The sequence below is a fragment of the Ambystoma mexicanum genome, chromosome 11 (genome assembly GCF_040938575.1).
Source record: "Ambystoma mexicanum isolate Mex_15411 chromosome 11, UKY_AmexF1_1, whole genome shotgun sequence".
Lineage (NCBI taxonomy): Eukaryota > Metazoa > Chordata > Amphibia > Caudata > Ambystomatidae > Ambystoma > Ambystoma mexicanum.
The window spans coordinates 1,220,214,711-1,220,238,702 of NC_090934.1; the positions used below are offsets into that span (position 1 = coordinate 1,220,214,711).

The following is a 23,992-nucleotide window of genomic DNA, read 5'->3' on the forward strand; positions in this document are numbered from 1 at the left end:
GGAATCCAATCTTGTTGGTGTGCCTAAATATGGTGTAGCTAGGCTGTGTGGTGCATGCAGTGACTGGGCAGGTTCTGGGGCAGGCTTCTTGCGTCCTCCTGTGGGGGAGGGCACTGTAACAGCTGAGAAGATTACAGCCTAGGCGCGGGTGTGATGGTTAGAGGTACCTCTATTTAGGTGGGTCTTGGACACATTGTCATTTTAGATCCAGGACCTCCTATTTGGCTCTCGCCATGTCTGCTTAGACATGGCGATAGCAGGTATACGGCAGGTATAACAATAATGGATCATTACGAGCTGGTTGGTTCGTTGAAACCTTTTAAGGAACTGTTCTGTAGTTGGATGTCTTGGCCCATTCTGTTTTTTTAAGCCTTGTCCCTGCTTGTGGTGTTGGATTGCCTGGGAAGAGAGACATCTATTTGTATTCGCCTTCTGCCATTAATATATAAAACAATACAGTGATTAAAACATTGCACACTGCATAATATATTGTAAACCCAAAATCATAATATGTCTAAAACCAGAGAGAAAACAGACAGAGGAGAGGGAAGGAGAATTGTCTTTGGATTCTGTGCAGTGATGTGTGTTTTATTTCTCTCCTCATCACATAATCTCTGCTGAAACCACATATATACCAGCGTACATAAAGTCAATGTATGTGCAGTGAGGCATGGAAGAAGAAACCTACTAATCTGCTTGTGTTTTTGTATTTTAATCACCTAGGACACTCCCGGGCAAACATGATACCCCATAAGCAGCCACGGCACCTGAAGGGAGGGATTTCCGATGATGCTATAGCCTTCGGAGAGACAACTGATCCAGAGCTGACATGTGAATCCCAGCCGACGCCCCCTCCTTTGCCAAAGAAAACCATCACCAGAGCCAACACAGAGCCTGCTTCTAAAAACAAGCGGAAGGGGTCTGCGCAGAATGGCATCGGAGTGGCTAATCCCACGTACGACATGGACCCTAACTGGGACACAGGCAGTGCATGCTCCTCTATCAGCTCAGATGTGAAAGTGCTGGACAATGAGTCTGGGGACTCCCTGGATAGACCCACAGTGAAAGGCCGTGTGTGCACATCAGTAGGCAACAGTGTTTCCAGCCTGTCAGCCCTCACTGTTAAGGAACGAGGCTCGAATAGCATGGATTCCCTCACTGCAAAGCACCTCACCCCAGGCAAGCAAGGGCGAAGCATCCAGAAGCCCCAGCGACAAGCCCTGTACCGTGGGATTGAGAACCGGGAGGAGGTGGCGGGCAAGATCCGCAGCCTTCACACAGACTCACTGAAGAAACTAGCCATCCGGTGCGAAGATCTGTTCATGGCCGGGCAGAAGGACCAGCTACGGTTTGGGGTAGACAGCTGGTCAGACTTCCGTCTTGCCAATGACAAGCCGTGTTGCGAAGCTGGAGATGCCATCTACTATACGGCCTCATATGCAAAGGATCCACTGAACAACTATGCTGTGAAGGTAAGCAAAGACAGACTTTGGGGTGGAGAGCGGGGGATAGGGTTTCTTTTCATTTTAAAATATTGACTAGCGCAGGCCACGGCGCAAAGGGTACACTGCTTGGCTGTAGATTCTTCAAAAACGCAAGCAGCCTCATGCTGTTACATTAATGAGTACATCGGTTCTGAACAAGGAAAAAAGTAACATTGCTTGCAAATATTGACCATTACAAGAACAGTAAAATACACATGTATGCATGTGTGGCTTGACTTACTGCTATTGCGTCCTAGAAAAGTGGGCATGAAAGGAAACTGGCATTTAGGCTACACGTTGGTCTGGCCACTTCTGTAAGTCTTCTGCGTTAGCAAAAAATTAAGTAGATTGATGACGTATTTAAGGACACCGACTAAGAAAATAATTTCTCCTCCTTATGATAGATATGGAGAGAAGTAAAGTCATCCAATTTGACCGCCCAGCGCATGAATCCAGCTGGTACATTATAACTTCATGTAGGCACCACCAAGGGACTAGAGGAGCCTGGCTTAGGCTGTAGAGGAAACCAGGACTGTGCTCAAGTCCTTTTCAGAAAGTAGCAGAGGCCGTATCTTTACCAATCATGCGATCTTGCAGCATCTCTGCACCACAGTGTTGACATGGCAGTGCAAGTTGATGTTTCTTTGCCAGGCCCATAGAACTGTAGTGCCGGAATGGACCGCCATCAATGCAGCCCTAGAAATAGCTTTTTCACTATGCTCAGACTAGTTGGCGCCCTCTTCCTAAACTCTGTAAAAACACATGTGTGCACCACCTTATCCTCTAATTAGAAATGCCGAATGTTGCAAGGTCTGACGCCAAATGTAGGCCTCATATCAGTAAGCAAACTAGTCCTAATATTTAGAGATTCTGCAAAACCATGGCGCCCCTACTCCGAGCTTATTACTCTGCCTCCACAACATCGGCTCCCCAGCTAGCACACTGCAAATGCACCCCCTGTTACTGGGTCGGGAAGAGAGCAAAGGGGCAACATGGTTTGTCTTGAAAGCAAGACAACGCAGAGCAACACAGGTTTCAATCCCGGCCCCGCTTATATACTGCTCTCTGGTATTAAGCGCGTTATTAAAGATTACGTTTAATTACTGACTTCTAGAGGCCTTTTTATTCCCATGCTGCGATGCCCACAAGCCTCTGAAACGAATACCTCAAACCTGCCTTTCTGTCCAGGCACTCCTTCTGACACAGAGATTCTACAAAGCACCTCCAGGACTATTACCCTACAGTTAAGCATTGCTGTTGAATATTTAAGACTGTGATGGATGTATAGCCAGCGTATAATAGTAATATATGTAAATATGTCCTATATAAAGTGCTTTAGATTAAAGCACTACATAAAAAACGAATTATTATACATACCCTTGGGGCACAGGATAGTTCACATTATATGATTATTACCACTGGCTCCTTTTCAAAGCTCCTTCATGCCATCCATGGTGTTAGACTGTAAAATTATAGTGAAGTTAAAAGAAAAAGAAAATCGTGTTTTCTGATGAGCCAAGTGGGGCCCAAAAAAAGCATATTTGTTTACAGTGTGAGGAAGGCATGGTATCGAGCAGCAGGAAGCAGACACAATGCATACAGGTTTCAAAAACCTTTTTGTACTGTTTTGGTTGGGGTGGTGCTAATTGGCCCGAATGCTAAAATCGGAGTAATCTCAACCATTAAACAATATTTTTTTTATTTTATTTTTTATTTGTTTTGATCATAGATGTCCTTTACAAAATAGTGGCAATAGGTAAAAAAAAATGCATTTATATTCCTTAAATCAATCATAAAAGTTATTAAATGCAGAATTTAAAAAAATTCATTTAGCAATAACAAATACGTTCAAGTCAGTCTGGTCAAAATTAAAAGGCCTATACTAAGAAAACCTAACCTTGCCCTCCTTCTCAAAATAACAAATATGTTAAGGAAATACAAAAAGGAATATAGTGTCTCAAAAAGAAATGTCACCCCTCCCCCCCAGGTTCAACCCCCACGGGGACTAGAGACTCTCTTAATAAACAAAAGATAGGCGGATGGCACAGTTCTTTCAGTCTAGCGCACTTTGGCTCACTGGGACGATTCAACAGTTCAGTTTTAGGTTTTCAACTTCTGGTAGTTCGATCACTTCCTTGTGCTTCATCCGCCTTGCAATCAATACTCCGTTCATTTGTTCTCAATATCTCATAGTTCTGCAGTGGGTTCTCTCTGCCAGGCTTGAGCCTGTCTCTCCTTCATGGGGGTTGCCTTCCTCAAGTTTTATCTAAGATATATTTTCACTGTCGAAGACTTTCAAAACTGCAGGGAATTTACATAGACCTTTGCATGACCACTTCGACCTCTTTCAATAATCCTTCAATTCACAATCTTCTCTTGCAGCACTAATGCCTCTTGGTACTTGTAGTTCTTATTCTCTTGCCTTCTTGGCCTTTTCCAAAGTTCTTAAACTTTACTTTTGCCCTCTTAACATATTTCACATTTCACATATTTGATTTTCCTCTTCAACTTACTTTCCTTTGATCTTGCTTGTAATATCTTTCAAAATTTCATAACGTTCACAGAGACTTTCGATTGTGCGACTTCCTCTTGCAGGACCACTCTGCTGCTTTGTATCATTTTCTTTCAACAATTGTTCCCTTAATTTGTGTTTTATCGGCACACGCGCAACCTTCAACTTTGAAATTACAGTCTTTCCCTTTAACATCAACCGGAATTTTGTTGCCCTCAATAACTCAACGGTTCGGTTCATTGGATTTCTTTCATCTGTTTCCCGCAGCACAAGGCCATTACTACTGCCTCTTCTGCTCCTCCCCAACTCAGTCGTTCATCCGGGAGGGGTGCATGCTGCTTCCTGGCAACTTGAAGGTTTCTTTCCTCTGCTTGCTTGGCTCTGCTTTTTGAACACTTACAGCTTTCCAAAAGCTTGGAAATCTTGCCTGGCTTTCTCTCGATCCTCTCAACTGTTGATCAGCCCGTTGGCCTTCCAACTTCCACACCCTGGGTCACGTCAGCCTCGGAAGAGCTGTTCCTTCTCGTACCCATCCTTGCTCAAAGTGTGCCTGTGCGTGACATCTTTTATCTTCACAGGGAGTGTTGGCAGGTGTACATTGCTAGAGCTACGTGCCTGACTCTTCCTGGCCTCATTACAGGGGCAGGGCCAATGCAAGTCAGAGGAGGTAATCCTTCTGAGCTCATCTTCCTCTGTGCAGTACTTTTGTCAAGACAAATTGGGGCGTAATTATGGGAGTTTCCAATAAAATAAACAGGGATAGGGGTCAGATGGGCTGTGGAAAAAGGGGATACCATGTCTCACCATTGGGTGCTTCTCCCCTATTCCCGAGGGACCCCTACCCATGTGTTCCTCCTTCATTGTCCACCCCCATGGTCTGGATCCAAAAGCAATGGCATTTCCCTGGCCACCCGAGTATGGGATCCCTGGGGACTAGGTTGTGAAAAACCAGGCAAACCAATTGCTGGGGTAAATGCATATTGCTGGAAAGGTTGGGCCTGCCTGTTGTGCTGCGCTCTATTGCACCCCTGCTCCTTTGCTGAGGAGCCCTACCTGTAACGAGCATGCCACGCGCCAACTGAATGGGACAGGGTTCTGCCATCTGCCTGGGAGTACCTGTGAATAACAACCGCAAGCCTGTCACTGCCTACAAGACCCAAGAGTCAATTAATGCCACTTCTTTATAAATATCCTCATCCTGCCACCCACCGCAGGACCCGGGCCACACTGCGCACTTATCACATGAGGCACTCTGTTGCCCCATCCTCAGCAACCTCTGGAATGACGACTCCTGGTGGAAAAGAAGGCGTTGTGCAACCTCGACTCCCAGTATTGGGCCCTAGTTTCCTGAGGATGCTCTTGCGTGTTGAAACGACCGGTCGAGCGGCCTCTCTGCTGACCAATGCCGGCAAAAACTCTCCCTGGAAAGATTTTTGTAATCCAAAACTGCGCTTTCTCTAAAGCTGTGTATGTACCAACAAACGTTGTCATTTCTTTCGGGAAGGCATCCCTGAAGAGCATGCCCCTGCGCTCCTTCACCAACTTCATAAATTGCCAGGTTGCTCGGGTTACCGTCAGTCTTTAAAAGCAAACTTCTTTTGTAGGAGAGCACACAGTTGGCATTGCCAAGAAGACATACCACTTGCTGAGCCATTCTATCTAGTGGCTGCACATCCATCCACAGGCTCCTCTGTATTTTTGAAAGAGAGGCGCGCCTGCTACCTTTTTTTGTATCCTCTGTATTTTTGGACCTCCCTGCCAGGTCCATTATTTTCACAATAGGCCCGGCCAAGTTCAGTAGCTTATCCTGATAGCCTCTCCAGACTCGGTCTACCCCTTTCCGGACGTCTCCAGTTGCCTTTGTAACAAATGTCACCATCTGTGCGTCGATTTCTGGAGTGTCTGTGACCTTGCCAGTAAGCTGCAGCCTTTGGGCATTCTGCCCTCATACGAAATCTCACCTGATTTGCCAGTGGTTTCCTAATCCACTTTGCCATGTTTAAAGCCAGTTTAGGTGAGGGCAGCCAGCCTGTGGAGTTGGTGTGCCTAATGGCATCGGGATCAAACATGTCCCTTATCCAAATATTGATCCCTTCCTCCCCATCATTCAGGGCCGCAGTCTTTGGATTCTTGAGTGCAACCTTCTTGCTGGGGTGTTTTTCTGTGCAGACTCCTACCTCTTTGTACTCTTCCTCTTCTTCATCATCAGGCGAGCATCCATCGTCTTCTTCCCCTGTATTTTTCACCTCTGGGGTAGGGTTTAGGAAGTTTGGCTCTGCCGACTTCAATAGAAATGCGATTTTAAGCTTACTGAAAGCATCGGCCACCTCCATGAGGTTTTGTATTCTCCCCCTCAAATTGGCCCAGAGGAGTAGAAGAGGTAGACACTTTCAGGGCTTATTACTCCCCTTGTGTTCAACCCCTCTTTTGGTGTGTCCATTTGGGGTGTCCAGCAGACGTCCCCTCACCAGGGCTGCTCACCCTCCTTTTCCTTTGCTCTTTCTCTGGCACTCCTTTACTAGCCAGGAGAGACGCCAGCACCTCCAAGCTGTCCTGTATCGGTTTAACCCCTTGGAAGACCGCCAAAACTAAGGAATAACCTAGAACATTTTTAAAGCTGAGGGATTAGCCCATGTCAGCATCATGGGTGTCCTCTGCCACATCTTCCTCACTCCACTCAGGAGAAGGACTTGGAGGCTTCCTGGTGGCTGGTCCTATCTGCTTCTTATACATGCTTGAACCCAGCAAGCTGCCACACCCCTGAGCCTGCGCTTGAACTCCACAAACTGCCATCTCAAAGTGCATGCGGGCCGCCTGGGACGATCTGCCTTTATAAAGAATTTCATACTATTTCTGCAGCGGTCTGAAGAGCCGTTGATCCACGCTGCTCTCAATGACCTGGAGGGATGTCACGTTGCACCCCAGTGATGAGCCACTGTAGATTTGCGTAAGAGAGCCGGTGCTCGTTACATTAGAAGGCACTCTCATCTAGGGCCTAATGCCTTCACGACGCGTGAAGCCTCGGTCAGGGAGCTCTGTGTGGTCTACTGTGGACGCGGAGCCAGCTTCCTAATGTGAGCGTGTTCGCCCACGTCTCCGGTTCCCGTCTCGCACTGCCTGCCACTCCACGAGCCATACCGAAAGGGAAATGCCTGCACCCTATTAACGAAAGCAAAACACACCCGCACGGTACAATTATTATATCGGGCCACTCGCTATGAACTCTACATCATTTTCAAAACTTTCGCTCACAGCTTCTGGCCTGTAATACCTATTAAAACTTTCCAAACCCACAAGCCAAGAAATAGAGTAGCCATCTGCTGAAAGAGCAGCAAAACAAAGAGGAAATGACTCAGGCAGGATGTGGCTCATATAAGAAGCTGGGCCAGGATTGGTAGACTGCGGGGTTGCGCAGGACTACAGAACACTGGGGACTTGTGGGGTTTTGTATGTCCCTAGGTTGTAGAGATTCTGGAGAGAAATTTTGAATTTGACAGGCTGCGGAAGAGTAAGCAATAAAGAAAGTGAAGCCTAATGCTCTCCTTCTGTCTTGACATAGAATTGCAGATGCACGCCCGAGGCACAACAGTGGCGCTAAGAAGATCAGATTGTTGGAAACCCGCAGAAAGACCCTGCTCTTCAAGGAGCCTCTGATATCATACCCCCCCACCATCTAGTCTCTCTGTCGTCCTCTTTATTCTCTCCCTTGTTTTGTACAGCACTCGGTTGCTTTCTCTGTAGTGTTGCGCTATGTACATTTAACACTGGCATGCATAACAAACATCAATCACTGCAACCACTAAATTCCAGGAATCCTCGCCGTGAATCTTGCCACGAAAGTATGTAACTAAATTACACTCGGGAGGTTAGAGCTCCTCCTGGGACTGTGCAAATGAAACTTGTCATAGTCATATCCTTGCATTAGTAATTTACAGCTGGCAGGATCTTTGGTGTGCTTGTATCTGCTGGATTTCCAGCCCGGACTTGGGGACATTTTTAATCATGATGGCATGCATGCTCTGCTTCAGGGCAGTGCATCCGGATGCTCTTATCTAAAGCACTGCTAAAGGAAATGCATGGCTGTAGAGTGGTTTCCCCATCTCCACTCTACTACATGGTCTTCCTCCATGAGAAACCTACCTTCCAAGCTATCTGTTATTTTTCCCAGAGATCTAAGGGCAGGTACTCATCCTTTGGATTACCTCCCTGTTGCCAAGGACGAGATACTGGCACTTAAAAGCATGGTCTAGTAAAAAATGTTATTTAAAAAATAGATAGGCAACATAAAAAAAATACTAGCATTCTCTTTTTTAAAACTTCCTATGTAAAATTTTGAGCTATTCAAGCTCAAAATTCGCAAAAGCAAGCACATGGGCGCATCCATTTTGTGAAATGGATGCCCTCCTGTACTGGCTTTTGCAGCACTAATGAAGGAAAAGCCAGCCAGCTGTAGTAAATAAAAGCTACCGCTGGGTGGCTTTCCCTTCATTAGTGCTGTATGCGGAGGACGGGGACCGGAGACCAGAGCAGGAAAGCTGCAGCTGAATCTCGGTAAGTGCTATTTATTTTAAAAAAATAAATAAAATAAGCACTAGCTGCTTTTTTTTTTCTAAGTTTTCCGGGCTGGAGCAGCCCGGAAAACTTAGAAATAAAACTGCAGCTTTAAAAACGTTGTATTTGTTTGCAGTCGCTTTTGAAGCGACCGCAAACATAAATACAACGTTATTGTGTTGGAAAACGCTGCAGTTTTTCTTTCCAAGTTTCTCAGGCTCCTCCGGCTCAGAGGAGCCTGAGAAACTCGGAAAGAAAACCTGCAGCGTTTTCCAACACAACCGCGTTGTGTTTCTGCCTGAATCTGCTTTCCCATTTGGGGCTCTCGGGCTCCCCACGGGGAGCCCAAGAGCCCCAAATGGGAAAGCAGATTTAGGCAGAAACAACGCGGCATTACGGAAAACAACCGCGTTGTTTCTGCCTGAATCTGCTTTCCCATTTGGGGCTCTCGGGCTCCCCGTGGGGAGCCCGAGAGCCCCAAATGGGAAAGCAGATTCAGGCAGAAACAACGCAGCATTGCGGAAAACCGCCGCGTAGTGTTTCTGCCTGAATCTGCTTTCCCATTTGGGGCTCTCTGGCTCCCCACGGGGAGCTAGAGAGCCCCAAATGGGAAATCAGCTGTAGGCAGAAATGCTACGCGGCATGTAAACACAACCGCGTTGTGTTTCTGCCTGCTGTGGCTTTCACTTTGGGTCTCCGGTGCTCCCCTGGGAGCACCGGAGACCCAAAGTGATAGCCACAGCAGGCAGAAACACAACACGGTTGTGTTGGAAAACGCTGCGGTTTTTCTTTCCGAGTTTCTCAGGCTCCTCCGAGCCGGAGGAGCCTGAGAAACTCGGAAAGAAAAACCGCAGCGTTTTCCAACACAATAATGTTGTATTTATGTTTGCGGTCGCTTCAAAAGCGACTGCAAACAAATACAACGTTTTTAAAGCTGCAGTTTTATTTCTAAGTTTTCCGGGCTCCTCCAGCCCGGAAAACTTAGAAAAAAAAACGCAGCTAGTGCTTATTTTTTTTTTTAAACAGCACTTACCGAGATTCAGCTGCAGCTTTCCTGCTCTGGTCTCCGGTCCCCGTCCTCCGCATACAGCACTAATGAAAGGAAAGCCACCCAGCGGTAGCTTTTGTTTACTACAGATGGCTGGCTTTTCCTTCATTAGTGGCGCAAAAGCCAGCACAGGAGGGCATCCATTTCACAAAATGGATGCGCCCATGTGCTTGCTTTTGCGAATTTTGAGCTTGAATAGCTCAAAATTTTACATAGGAAGTTTTAAAAAAGAGAATGCTAGTATTTTTTTTTATGTTGCCTATTTTTTAAATAAATTTTTTTACTAGACCATGCCTTTAAGGGGTTAATGAAACAGAAAACGTTAGAAGGCATTGAATGGCGAAATACCAAAATCACCAAAAAAGGCCTTGGCACGGGGGGGCGGGGGGAACCATGGCAGTTAAAAGGTTAATGGAATTCCATGGAGGGAGAGATCTTCACACTCCAGCAGTGCAGCGGTCTCTTGCTTTCTGTGTGACTTACACGAAGAGCGTCTCGACAGCTAACGGTCCGTAGGCACTGTATCATTGCCCGCCAAAAGCGCTACATGCCATGTAGGGCATTTCACCTCCAGAAGCAACATACGAACGCCGCAAGGACCGATGCAGAAAGATTATTTCACCTTGAGGCTATATCCGTAATGCAGTTACTTGGGTTCCCATGTGTGCTTTTTGTAAACATTATCATGGACTTCGTTGCAAGCAATCCATATGGTCAGACCGTATTAAAATACCTTTGAGTGGACGTGTAGGTATGTACCTATATCCCACTCGGGAGGTTACAGCTCCCCCTGGGACTGCGCAAATGAAACTTGTCAAAGTTATTGTTTTGCTTTGGCAATATACGGCTGACAGGATTTGTGTTCTGCTCATACAGCCCAGACATATGATATATGATAGGTTATTTATAACGCGCTTAATACCCAGAGGTTTCCAAGCGCAGACCCAGGGATCGAATCTGTGGTGCTCCGTGTCGTCTTGCTTCCAAAGCAAACCTGTTGCCCCTGAGCTATCTTCCCGAGACATAGGGAAATTGCGCTCCTGGACTCTTAGTGCCCGTTTCCTCTTCCCCGAGACGATCTACCAGCCATCCTTGCTCAGTGCTTCATGTATAATCAGCATGGGAAACAGTGGTGGACTGGCGTATAGGAAGCTCAGAAGATTTCCCGTCGGGCCTCTATCCCATGAGCCCCAATGAGTGGGTACCCTGGTTTTTTGCTCCTCTTACCCTATCTCCCTGTCACAAAACCCTTCCTGTCCATCGCTCCTCATCTCCCATATGCATTGGAAGTAAGCAATTAGTTATAGCATGTTTTTCCTCCATCTTGACAAGTGTTTTAGATGTTTCCTTTTGTGTTATGTTTACCTACTTTTTCATGCCTACATAAGCTAAAATGTGCTTTAATATTCCCAAATTGGAGCCGATTTTTAGTGACTTTCTTGGACAGAGAACCCCCAAGCTCTGTTTAGGGGTGGGGGGCGGGGTTCGGGTGTAATCTGATGCCAATTTGAAAACATTTCTTGGGCCACATTTTGTTTCCAGTCCAGCCCTGGGGGCATAATTGGTGTGGGGGAGCCTCACGTGTGCGAACACATGCATTTGGGCTTTGAAATGAACTTTCTACTTAGCAAAAATGGCCTAGAGTCTTAGTAAGTGAGTACATCTGATTTCCCGGGGGCCTGCGGGTTCGGCTGTACTAAGGATCGGAGTACAACAGTTGCCATGGCGAGATAATTGGCCTTTAATATTGGTATCCAGTGTGTTTAAGGGTTGTAATTTTTTCATACGGTTTCGCTCGTGTGGGGATTTAATCCTGTTAATCTCCTGTTGCAAATCCTACATTTTTGCCACTTGACGTCTCCTCTCTAAAAGGACCTGCTTGCATCAGACTCCTTTTTAGATGCTTTGATTAGAATATCAGTGAACTCTGACGCCAACGCCATGTTTGGGGTGCATTTTGTGGTAATTTACTTTGACAAAATTACTTGGTGGTGACAAACATGTACATGTGTACTAAGAGTGGGAACTTGGTGGGAGAGTGGAGGGTAGTGTCTGCGGGGGGGGTGGAGGAGGGAGACCCCTGTTAAAAAAAAATAGTCAAAGTAACTTACCAGGAAGTCATTCACTTGTGTGGAACCATTGGAAGGGTTTTGATGGTATCCTATTATCCCTTTTTAATGTACCCCTCCAGCTCCACTGTGTCAGCCTTTGAGTCGTTGGACTCCTCAGTACAGATCACTACCGGACCTTCCGAGGACTGCGATCCATGATTAAGAACTCCAGGCTCCCCTGGTCTGGACCAATTAGGCAGGCTGGCACAGTTCATATCCATCTCTGGCCCAAGGCTACCTCGCTTTCTTTGTCTCCTGCGCAGTAATCTCTGTACCTTCATTAGAAGGGACTACAGACTCGAATCTGTCTGGATTTATAATGGCTTATCCGCTTAGAATAGTTTCCGGTGTATGGTATTGTGAATTAATCTCCTTCCCTTCCCGTCCACTTTGTAACTGAATCTTCGTAGCTAGTCACATATGTGCATGATGGTGCTTTTGCACAGAATCTCCTGCCCCGTCAGTGTCTCCCTATCTTCCCTCTGCATAGCCCACATGCTCTTTTCATCAGTGACCGTGCGCTAAGATGGAGAGATCCATTCCCAGTCCTGTGGCAGATGGAAAGCAGAGGAAACTACTTTCTGCTGGGCTTTTTAATGTTTTTTTCTCCTTGCTGCTCTCAATTTTGTGTTGCTGCCTTTGTTTTCTGCACTTTCACTTGGCTCCAAGCAGTCCATTTGGGTGTGGCACTCAAATGGCATGGGCTGAGCGTGGCGATGCTTGCAGTTGAACTTGGTGGTCTGATTCTGGAATGGATGAACTCAAATCTGTGCAAAGATTCCCAATCCTGGTACGGAGTGTTGGCTTTTGAAAGGCACAGGCTACAGTTGACTATGTACCACTGGGCCACACATTGTTTTGTGCATACTGGAACTGTATAATGACGCCCAGTATGCTGCGGGAGAAATGACATGCTCCAACTGATCCTGTGCCTTAATGAACAATGTTTGTGTGATGACCCGTACAGTGGCCGACTGTTCCGCGCGACCTTACACTCTATGGTGCCTAATGGAGTGCAGGCACCGAGGCACGACCGCATGCACTACTGTGAATGATTGTGCGCCATGACCTGCATAAATAGCCTCCATACATGAGAGCACCGGGTTAGGGAAGCCATACCTTTGAATAATAGCCAGCTCCTGGCCCACAATGTTGCAGGTTCTGATTGACTTATGAGTCAGCCATATGATACACCGATGAGTCAGCGATATGATCCAGTGGACTTTTAGCGCCTGAAGGCTGAATCTAATGGAGGCACCTGCTAACCCAGCTGCTTCAGCTTCCAGTCTTCTCACCAAAGATTTGTAGTGCTTGCATCTCCTTTTGGCATTTCCTGTACTTTAGTTAATGCATCAGTTGCTTTGATCCTTGCAGTGTCCACTGTGTTGCAGGGATAACATGTGCCTCCCAAACCTGGCATTGCAGTATTTTGACCACCTGCGTGCACCGTGGGTTGTCTCCTGGTGGTAGTACAATAGTATTCCATGCACAAAAACGACCTTTGATATTCTCAAACGAGTTCTGTACTGCTCTGTGGGTAAGCATCATTTTTTATGATAAAAGCTTTGCCACGGCTGCTCCATGTATGTCTGCACTCATGCCCTCTTATAAGACCTTCCATCTAAAGTAGTGTTAGTCGTCTTACGGTGTGAAGACTTGCCTTCGGAAGGGCCAATCCCCGACTTAGAAAATGGGGATAAACTGAAAATAACAAAAACTTACTCCCTTAAGGACTTATTTCCAAGAGGGTTTTAAAAAATACATCTGCGAAAAAGCACCCTGATGTTATATTATGGCAATCATATAGAAATCTCAATTTAGACTCTCTCTCGGGTACTGCGTAAGTTATTACACATCGCAAATTGAATAAAATAATTTATTCTCAAAAGCAAAAAGATGTTTTCTTGTTTGTGCAACATTAACATATACATTACATATAAAAAAAACATAAGAGGCATAGATACATGAATCAATAACCCAGAGTGAAAGATAGCAAAAATAAATAAATGGTTTCCGAACTTTAATAAATGTCTAATTCGAAGCAACCCAGCTTCTAATTCAACCTCTGTAAATTGATTAAACCTGAGCATAATTCCAACCATACAACTCAATGACAAACTAATTAGACATGCATTTAATGAAAACTCGGAGGACCTCTCTGAGGCCCTGTTCCGGGTGTGAGGAATACACCCATAGTTGGGCATAATGGGTAGCCTCCAGCCCACCAGGCGTTCCTACTGATAAACATGACCGTACACCCAAATCAGGACCTACTAGAGGGGATCATGGGGGTTGAAGCTACATAAACACTACTGTCCACACACTACATTTCTCAAAATAGATGGATCTTCTCTATACCACTATGGAAACCATTGAGGTTTACTAAAGCAGTTGTAAGCCTTATTCCTGGCCATTTTATTTTGTGTCGCCTTTGCCCTGGGGGGACCACGAGGCAGATCTAAAATGTCCATTGTGCTGGCGTGGGTTTCCTCTTCTCTGTGCTGGAAAAATAAAGTATAGAATTACAGATGAGTAACTTTGTAAAAATACATATAAGTCTTTCGTTTGTGAACATGCCACATTAAGGTCAGTGAGGGGCGTTCAGTTTCACTGGACCCCCAGACGCCAAAAAAGGGGGTGCAAGGTTATAGGAATGAATAGGCAAGCGTGCAAGGTGATAGGAATGAATAGGCAAGCGTGCAAGGTTATAGGGAAGCATAGGCAAGCGTGCAAGGTTATAGGAATGAATGGGCAAGGTTATAGGGAAGCATAGGCAAGCGTGCAAGGTTATAATAATAAATAGGCAAGCGTGCAAGGTTATAGGGAAGCATAGGCAAGCGTGCAAGGTTATAGGGAAGCATGGGAAAGCGCGCAAAGTTATAGGAATGAATAGGCAAGCTCGCAAGGTTATAGGAATGAATAGGCAAGCGCGCAAAGTTACAGGGAAGCATAGGCAAGCGCATAGGAATACATAGGCAAGCGTGCAAGGTTATAGGGAAGCATAGGCAAGCGCGCAAGGTTATAGGAATGAATAGGCAAGCGTGCAAGGTTATAGGGAAGCATAGGCAAGCGCATAGGAATGAATAGGCAAGCGTGCAAGGTTATAGGGAAGCATAGGCAGACGTGCAAGGTTATAGGGAAGGATAGGCAAGCGGGCAAGGTTAGAGGGAAGCATAGGAAAGCGTTTGTGGTTAAAGGAAAGTAACAGCAGTCTGTCAAAAATGTGGGAAATAGTTTTGAAAGTCAGCTGCAGAGCCAGGCCCTGGTTAAGCAAGAACATTTCCACTGAGGGGTAGGAAGGAAGACTTTGGCATTACCAGAGCTGCTGTTTTGTCTGAGATAAAAGTAGATGCTGAGGTGCAGCAGATTCTTAAGCAGCTGATGACCCAGGTCCAATAGCAAGACTGTACACGTGGAGGGTCCGGGGGAGAGCTAGGTGGGGTAAGCAGTGCAGAGCCGTTAAGTCCGAGGTTCCGCACAGTCCCAGAGAACTTAGATGAACGTTTCTAGTTGGTAGAAAGTCGTTGGTAGCAGTGCCCGTTTCTTGCCCACTGATCCTGCATCTTCATGTCAGGGGGCACGGAGCAAGCAGCAAGCCTCATTTTAGAAGCCAAGCTTTCTTGGAGGACTTATCTCTGCTGGTCCTGCTGGGTTAAGAGGAGGGAGTACTGTTCATGGTTCCCTGTGGTCGATGAGATGCTAGAAACCTCGGACCAGAGGATAGCTTCACCTTGTGTGATCCTGTGCAGATTGTTGCAGCAACTTGCAAATGTTTTTTGTTGTTGTGGTTCTTCTTTTCAGTGCAAGAGGCTATGTCCCAGCGATTCATAAAATGTTAAGGTGTGGTTTCCACTTTCTTATAGGAATATGGGAAGCTGGGTTTGCAGTCTCCAATCCCCATTGTGCAACGTTTCAAACATTTTGTGCCCACTGAGTCATTGGTGGTTGCAACATGCAGAGTTTCCTTGGTCAATACAAAGGGTGTGGATTCAGGCTTGAATTCAAACATCCTATTCAAATACTCGCCAGATCTGGCCTTGGATACCCTGGCCTCAGGTTCTTGGGCCCCTGGATGCCAGTACCATATAGTGACACATGTTTCTCCTTTCACACAGAGGAAGTCAAGTTTAGCTGTGGAAACCCTCCACGTTGCTAGTGCAGGAGGGCCACCTGGGCTCTCTGTGCCATGGAACAGGTGTGTTCTCTAAATTGAGTACTTTGTTTCTCATTGCCATCGCCGTCCATGTCTAACACAGCTAACCATGGTTACTTGCCCAGGAAATGATGGGGTACCGTTTTGAGGCCCCCACCACGAACATGTTTCTTTAGAAGCATAATGCACAGATCAGGGCCCTTAGTGAGTCATTAGTTGAGGACGTGAAATGGCAAAAGGTTGGTGAAGCAGTTTAGGATTAGCAAATAAATCATGGGGTCTCGGGAGGATAGCTCAGCGGCAACGTGCTCGCCTTGGAAGCAAGACAGCACGGGTAACACAGGTTCGATCCCAGAGTCCGCACTTTGAAACCTCTGGATATTAAGCGCGTTATTAATAACCAATCATATCATATATCATGGGGCTCAAGCCAGAGACCCGGATGTTAAGGGAGGAATCTTTGGGAAAAATTGGGCAGACCGGTTAGCATTCATGCTATGTATGTGCATCATTGAGCCAGAAGAGGAGGGTGTCGCCCCACTACATAAGAAATTCGACTTCGTTTTGTACCTGTAACATAAACCAGAATGGTAGGTATCTAACGTTGAGCAGTGTTTTAATGAAATGTCTAAGTTGCCTTGTTAATGCTTCCATGGTTCTTGCTAACAGAGTGAAGATGGCAACACGGAAGCATGTGTATCCTTTGATCTTTTCAGGTCCTCTGTGGGGCCACATCACATACAGTAAGCTATTAGCGGTGACACACATGACCCAACCGTTCCTTCGCTCGAGCACATGCATGCCTGTGATGCTATGTGTGCAAAACCTTTTGAACTTGAAGACACTCCCAGGGTTGAGTAATGCTGAGTGTTCTGCAGCGATCTCAGAACCTGGCCCGGAGCAGTTTGTGAAAATAGAATTTGATCAGGCCTCGGATAGGCGAAGCGCCAGTGTTTTGGACTCCCATTGATGGATAAGCCGCCCGCCTGCAAGTAATGCTCCCTTCTGCGATCTCACCGGGAGAACTTCAATTTCTTTTTCTGAGAAAAGAAATTGACGAGCTGCCGCAGGAAGCCTGTGGGCAGGTCCTCGAGGAATGGCAGCCTTGGGTTTGATCGATGCCTGCATCACTTTGAATAATGCTTTACGCTTGCCCTTACTGTTACCGGCGCAGTTACCATGAAATGATTTGTTTGCGGTGATATGCGGCTTTGCGATAGCCATGCAGTTGGGTTTTATAGATGACTCAGTCGCCGCCATGACTGGGGTTCTTCCTTTCCCTTTCTGAGGCTCCGGATTGACTTTTTTCAGCTGTCTCCTGTTCTGTGTTCAACCACGAGGAATGCCCGCTTCATTTTAGTTTGTTTAGGAGTGTTGTTGGGCTGATTGTTAAACTGTTACAGGAAGGCTGATACACAATGTGGCCAGTGCTTGAGCTGCACATTTGTAAAGCAGCTCTAAGACGGCCTGTCCCGGGTGTGGCCTCCCAGCTTTGTATTCATGCAACAATATCGGTGTATTTCAACACTGCACAAGAGTCCTAGAAAGGAGATACCCGGGGAATTGGCTTTCTCTCTAGCAGATGGCGTGCATGGACTTGGTGCATGCTGTGTGAGCACTTGGCTAATGTAAAAACATTGTTTGAAAACTGATGTACGAGTCTGATCAGTGGTGAATTGACGCGGTGCAAATTGGAGCGTGAAGAAAGTATTGGAATGTGGGTGGGGGGCTGTGCATTTCATTTCTTAGTCTATAAGTGGTGCTTTATCAACACCCATTTAGGCAAAACTATAGCTAGTGATTTGGAAAGAGAGAGGTTGATTTGTGTAGAAAGGAAAAGCCTGCTGGTGTCTTTAGGCTGCTTATTTTTAGCTCTGGTGGAACTTTAGAGCCACCATTCGTTTTGAGTCGCAGGTGGTGCTGCAGGACTCGCAAAATCTCCTCGCCAACTCGCATAGTTGAGAAGATTTTATGATGGGCGAAGACAATGTACATTGTCCTCACCCTTAATGGTGAGTCATTTTGTTATTTATTGAAAAGAAACATTCTTTTCAGTAAACAGCAAATGCCCCAAAGCCTGCAGAGTGGTAACAATAAGCGCTCCCTCATTTGCAACAAGCAGCTGAGGGAGCGCTCCGGAGCTGCCTTGGACTGGAAGGGAATCGCGTTTTCCCTTTGACAGTTCGTGCCCCCGTGTGCTTGCCGGCACATTGGGGATGCAGGCTGCGGTTACTGCAGCGCTGAATATGCATAGGCAGCACTACTGTCCTGCCCGCACATTCAGAGCTCCAAGCGGGCGCTTTGGGTAATGCGCGTGTGTGCAGGAACCGGGAAGCTCTCCCTCCCCGCTTCTGGCTGCTGTTAAAGTTGTGTGGACCTTTTCCAGGATCATGTCCTCTTGAAGATGGCAGAGTGGATTCTGGACAAGAGCTGCAGGTAAGAAATAAATAAAATGTGAATGTGTGCGTGTGTGGCTACATGTGTAGGAATGAGTATGTGTTGTGAATGTGTATGGGTGCATGCGTGAAATATATAAGATTACATAACAAATGCATCCACTCCCCCTGAGCCCCTAAATAAGGTCTTCTCACCATTGAGGTGGTCTGATTGGGGATGCAGGGGCAGAGGCTTGCTTTAATCATGGTGCCCAGTAGAAAATGTCATGTTGGAGGCATGAAGTGTAACCAGAAGGGCCACAGTAATGCAGTTAAGTCTAACCATGTAACAACACTTTGGTTAAAGCAAACATAAGAGTTGAATATGACTAGACTAGCCTATGTTGCAGTAGTCAGCCAGGCTACGTTTTCTGACTGTGGCATGGCGTTTTTTACTGGGCATCCAATTTAAAGCGAACAATGTTTTTTGGGTGTGTTTGTTTATTTTTTAATACATTTCAGGGCTTTTTACCTTGGGTCGAGTAGGTGAACCGAGTAGCTATTCCTGCAGGAACAGTGGTATTAAGAAATTGCTAGGCCTGGGGGTATCGCTTTAGTGCCATCATAACGTTTTATCATAGACCACCTAGGCATGCTGCATAGTTGAATCGTAGGTGGTGCCTTAGTGGCACCATTCATTTTCACTCCTGGGTGTGGGATAGCACCAAACAAATATAGGGCCAAGGATTGTGTTACACCCATGTGGCATGCGTCATACATTTTAGTAGTTAGAACATTTGGTGGTATGCTTTTTAGGTCTTTTGGTGGAGTCGGTAACTTTAACTCTGTAATTTCATCCTATACCATAACAGGCAGTGCATATTGTGAGACGGAGATTATAGGATTTTGTGGGACCGGAGTTGTACTCTTTGAGCCTATACAGGCTGCCTCACTAGTCTCTGCGGCTGGTGGAATTCCCTTTAGGAAAGCCACAACTGTTGGCTTTGCCAATGCTTGATTTGGGATGGCATTATTCTGATGAGACTGGAAAACTGAATGCATTTTATCTACTGCCACCATATTTCAAAGTAACATTAATTCTACTGGCAATATTCCCCCTTTTCTCTTTTGCCATGCACATTTTGTGGTTGTGTGCCCAATATATAGTAATGTATATTGCCACTGAAACCAATATGCAGTGTCTATTGGGTGTTTCTAGTGGATAGAACATGTTTCTGGTGCACAGATAAACCTCTTTGCTGGTCCTAAATATTTCTGGCATAGTCACTTGTGTTTATCAGTTGGACCAAGAAATGTCCATGCTTGCAGTATTAGATTGATGCCTCTGGGGTACCATTGGAAGCATGGTAGTGTTTGAATTCACACGCCCCTGCTTCTGATGTCGTAAGCAAGAGCTCTCCAGATGTTTTGCACTGCAGCCCCCATCAGTCCTTTGCACGGTAGTCAATGGTAGGGGAGAATTGGAGCCTGAGTCCAACGCATCTGGATGCTGGAGGGTGCCAACCTTTCTGGGATGCCTGTGGGACATGTTTAAAACTGCAGATTGTCTGTTGTAAAATAAAGTGTCCTTTAATTCTTTTTGGTCAATCGAGCAGAGCAAATATGTGTAAAAGGCAACCTTTTTTCTCTAAGGCAGTTAGAACTGGCTTCCCCCCCCTCCCACATCCACATCATTCAGGACGTGCCCACATTGTGACTTAGGAAAATGTACATTTTGAAAACCTCAACTGTATGGTTTTCTTGAAAGCGCTCCTTTTGCATGTCGTGCAAACTCTGGAACGTCTGTATGTGTGGCGTGTCCATTGAAGCTGCTTTAGGAGGAAATTACTGTGCTCTGTGAATGAAATGTCCTGCATGACCTAATTCTAACAGGAAGCGGCTGTGGCCTTGCTCTGTGACCGGAAGTGACTCACTGACAGGAGGTGACTTGGTGACCTGGCCCTCCGACTAGACGTGGCTGCTCTGTGACTGGTCACTCTATGGCAGGAATAGACTGTGATGTTGCTCTGAGAAACCAAGCGACGGCAACAGTCTGACCCTGAATATCTCCATTTCTGTGGAGATTCTATCCCAGTTCCAGCCCTAGGACAACCTGGGCGGGCAGATTGCTTTTTTCCAGACACGATCATGGGAGTGGTTTCTATGTCCTAGTTTTGATAGTCTGCCAAGCCTGAGCTTGGTACCTCCTACATGTGTGCCTCCAAGCCCTAAGAGGAACGACAGAATGTTGAGCTCACACGGTTCAAATTCTAGTCGACCACAGTTACAAATGGTTTATCTAGGCCCCATTTCATCCAATGCATTTTGTTATGTTGACTTTTACAGGGTGCAACATGTGCACTCGCCAGTAGCCATTGGCTACTGATATTGACTCTTGGCGAGTAAGAAATGGTGTGCTTTGTGTATGTATAGAATTAAGATGGCTAGTGACTTTTGTATGGCTGGCTAGTAGCTTGCAACTTGAATTCTTGCCCCCTGGACTTTAATGTGCAGCTGTAGAAAGAAAGTGATGTTGTACTGATTAGATGAAAATGCCAATAAAAGACAATGCACACATAAGACACCAATAACCCGTTCCACAGGGCCACTGGCTCTAACTACTCGCAACTAGCAAAGCAATAGGGTGATAGTTCAGAGGGTTCAATCTGTCCCCGTTTTAGTTAAAGGATTGAGTGTCGCTACAATACAGAACGATTACATTCAAGTACAGATGGGAAGAAATGGCATGCGAGGTGGCACACACAGATTGTAGGTGTTGTTTGGTTATCTGCCCACCCATTAACTGCCCACGGTATACTAATACAAGACCAGAAGCTGGAAGTATGATTGCAAACATGTCTGAGCCCCTGTAATGAGTATGAGCATGGACAATTAACCTGTTTTGGAAATGGTTCTCACTCGGGAGGGCTACAACCACAGGGCTATTGAACGTGGCTAGACCACAGTCGGCTTGCTTTGATGCTGCTGCCATGGTGATAACCTGTACAATTTCCTGCTGGATGCAGACATCGTTACCATTGCCTTCCAAAGTATAACTTATTAGCATGTTATCACTGCAGCTCCGGGGCAAAGGCTGCTGCGCAAAGTATTGAACTGGCCTTGACTGCAGGAGTTCTTTTTAATTTTTGAAATGCAGTAATACAATTATCAAATTGCCTAATGTTCAAGTAGCACCTGCCTTCCTTTGATAAACAAAACCACCTCCCACTGGCTTTTTTTCTCTGACAAACTAGATTTTCTTTTCCCGCTACAAGCTTAACCCGCACCCATTAGTGCCAAGCAAGAGGCTTTATTACATTGGAGTGCTCTATAAATATGGAAATGATAGCATTGATTTAATTCCTGAAACGTGACTGCATGATCCAGTTGAACCCAACATATAGAGCATGGGGTGCTTTTTGTAACAATAATTCAAAATGTAAATCCCTTGGTAGAGGGGCAGGTGACCCCCACTCCATAGCAAACGTCCAAATATATTGGACATCAATTAAAATGCACTGGACAGATCTGCTTTGTAAGCAGTCTGTTGGAGGTTCATGCTTCAGGAAGGCACCCCAACAACTATGGTGTTCCTGACGAATACTCCAAATGGTTTCTATGACCAAGCTGCAGCGTACAGATTTTTGGGCATTGGATTATGAATGCAGAGCGGATAAAAAATAAATGAAAACACTGGGCAATTCTACTGGTTAAATGTAAATACCAGCCGAGGTCAATAGGTATAGTTAAAACAATAACAAAAATCCAAGAGGCAACCAAAATGAATTGAGATATTCTCCAGAGGAGTTCATTCGATTAATAAATTCATATGACAACCGGATTCAGTAGAAACCATGTGCCTTCAGGATACCCCACAAAAGAAAGGTGCAAAAAGATCTAGTGAGATCTGGTAAGAAATCTCTGTAAATCCACAAACGGTGGGCTTGCAGTGCAATTCTGAAGTGTGCCGCATACAGATCAGGTGGCCAGAAATGCAACCTGATTTCTGTGTCTCCACCAATGGCCCTATCCAACCTACTTGCCCCGTTCCCCCCTCTCCTTTTCTTCCTCTAAGTCATGCACTCAGTCGTTCTCTTGAGTTATCCCTGCCTTTCTTTCTCCATCCATCCCTGCAACTCTTTCGCTCTGCGGCATGAAAGAACAAACCCCTGTGACCGAGGGCAGATGCCTCGCTCACACCCCATTGGCTCCCTCTAGAAGTGGATCACATTTAAATTCGCCTACCTGGTCTTTAAATGCCAGACAGTTTCAGATCCTTATATCTCAGGATACAAGTAAACGTTCTGCCACCAATTTCAAAGCAGCAATCTATCACAAATACACACTGGCCTCCAGGGGTAATTGATACATATCTGTCCAGTAGGCCAAAAGCATGGAACTTGCTCCTTCCCACCTCCGCAGTAAATGCTATCATCTGAACAGAGCTGAAAAAACCTCTTCTAATGCCCACCGAGCAAGGTCCGGCGCACCAAGACATTGCAAGGCAATTGCAGGGGTGCTTCGTGGGGGCAGATGTATGCTCTATGAAGGGCCATCGCTCCTCACCCCCCTTTCACCATCCCTCTTTAGACCTTTCTTACTCTCACTGTATATATCACACTTGTCATTTACTTACTCTTTCTAGCCCCTTTTTTCTTCATTGTGTATTTCGTCTCACTTGAATCCTGTTTTGGTGCCTGTCCTATTGTCTTCTTGCCTTTCACTTTTGTGCACCTTCATCACCACTGTTTGTCTTGGATGCTTTGCCCCACCTCTGTTTCTCTCCTTTTTGGACCATCCTCCTCGCTTCCCTTCAGCTGTGAAAAGGCCTCTTCTTTCCTTCCCTTGAATTCCCCTTCCTCCTCCAGTCCTCTTTCTTTTTTCATTCTCTCTTCCACTCCAGCCTAGAGATGAGACACCCTCCCATGCATCCGGGATATCCCTTTGAAAGCAAGCCCCTGAAGTCCATCCTGGTGTTGCAACTGCTGCAAATTGCATTTGCGCCTTCTGCATAATATATTACACTGTGGCTTCGGGGAGCCTGAGTAAGCCATGTGGAGTTGGACATCTCTACCCTAGCATGATCTTGGGTGCCTAACAATGGGGGAAGTGTAGTTGTTGGGAACATTTCATCTTATCAAGATTGGAGTCTGCCGTTTTTTTGTTAGAAAAGTCAAAATGCAGTTAAAAGGTGATGTGCAAGTTATCTTTTCTGAGGGTATTATGACCTCCCATCACAATCCTTGGGAGAGTAATTAAATTAAAGAGCAAATATGTTTGGAGTATTTAACAATGGAGAGCTCTAACTGGCTGATGCCGTGCCCAAATGCTTGAATATAGAATTAAGTGGTTCTCTTGTGATGGTAAGTGCGAGGGGAAATTCAATCATCTGTGTGTGAGCGTAATGGGTGAAGCCAATAATTATGGCTGATGCTAACTGGATCCTGACTGAGAAGTCATTCCCCCCGGCCTTGTATAACTGTGGCAGCCCCTCTGCTGAGAACGATCATGCTCAAATAATCTGTTTTTTGGAATGGTTCCCGCCGAGGAAGTCCACCACCACGTTTTAGCTCACTGTACCTTACCAGAGAAGAAATATCCATTTGCACATCAGTCTGGCCCACACACAAGGAAAATTCTGCACCAAAATGACAGGCCATTCCCCACAGAAAAAGGCAACCCCAGACACGTAGTTCTCTTGTTGGGCATCAGCAGAGAGGAGTGGCTCTGTGCTGTCTCCCTTGTCCGGATTACCCGT

The 23,992-nt window shown here is 46.0% G+C and overlaps 1 protein-coding gene across 6 annotated transcripts in view; it reads left to right on the forward strand.

The window, feature by feature from the left end:
* Window positions 1-23,992, forward strand: part of PEAK1 (pseudopodium enriched atypical kinase 1) — a 978,753-nt gene that overhangs the window by 947,688 nt on the left and 7,073 nt on the right. For all 6 annotated transcript variants that reach the window (XM_069624574.1, XM_069624576.1, XM_069624577.1 and 3 more), the window contains one exon: window positions 724-1,472. In XM_069624574.1, coding sequence (XP_069480675.1) covers window positions 724-1,472 — 749 coding nt within the window. The remainder of the gene's footprint in view (window positions 1-723; window positions 1,473-23,992) is intronic.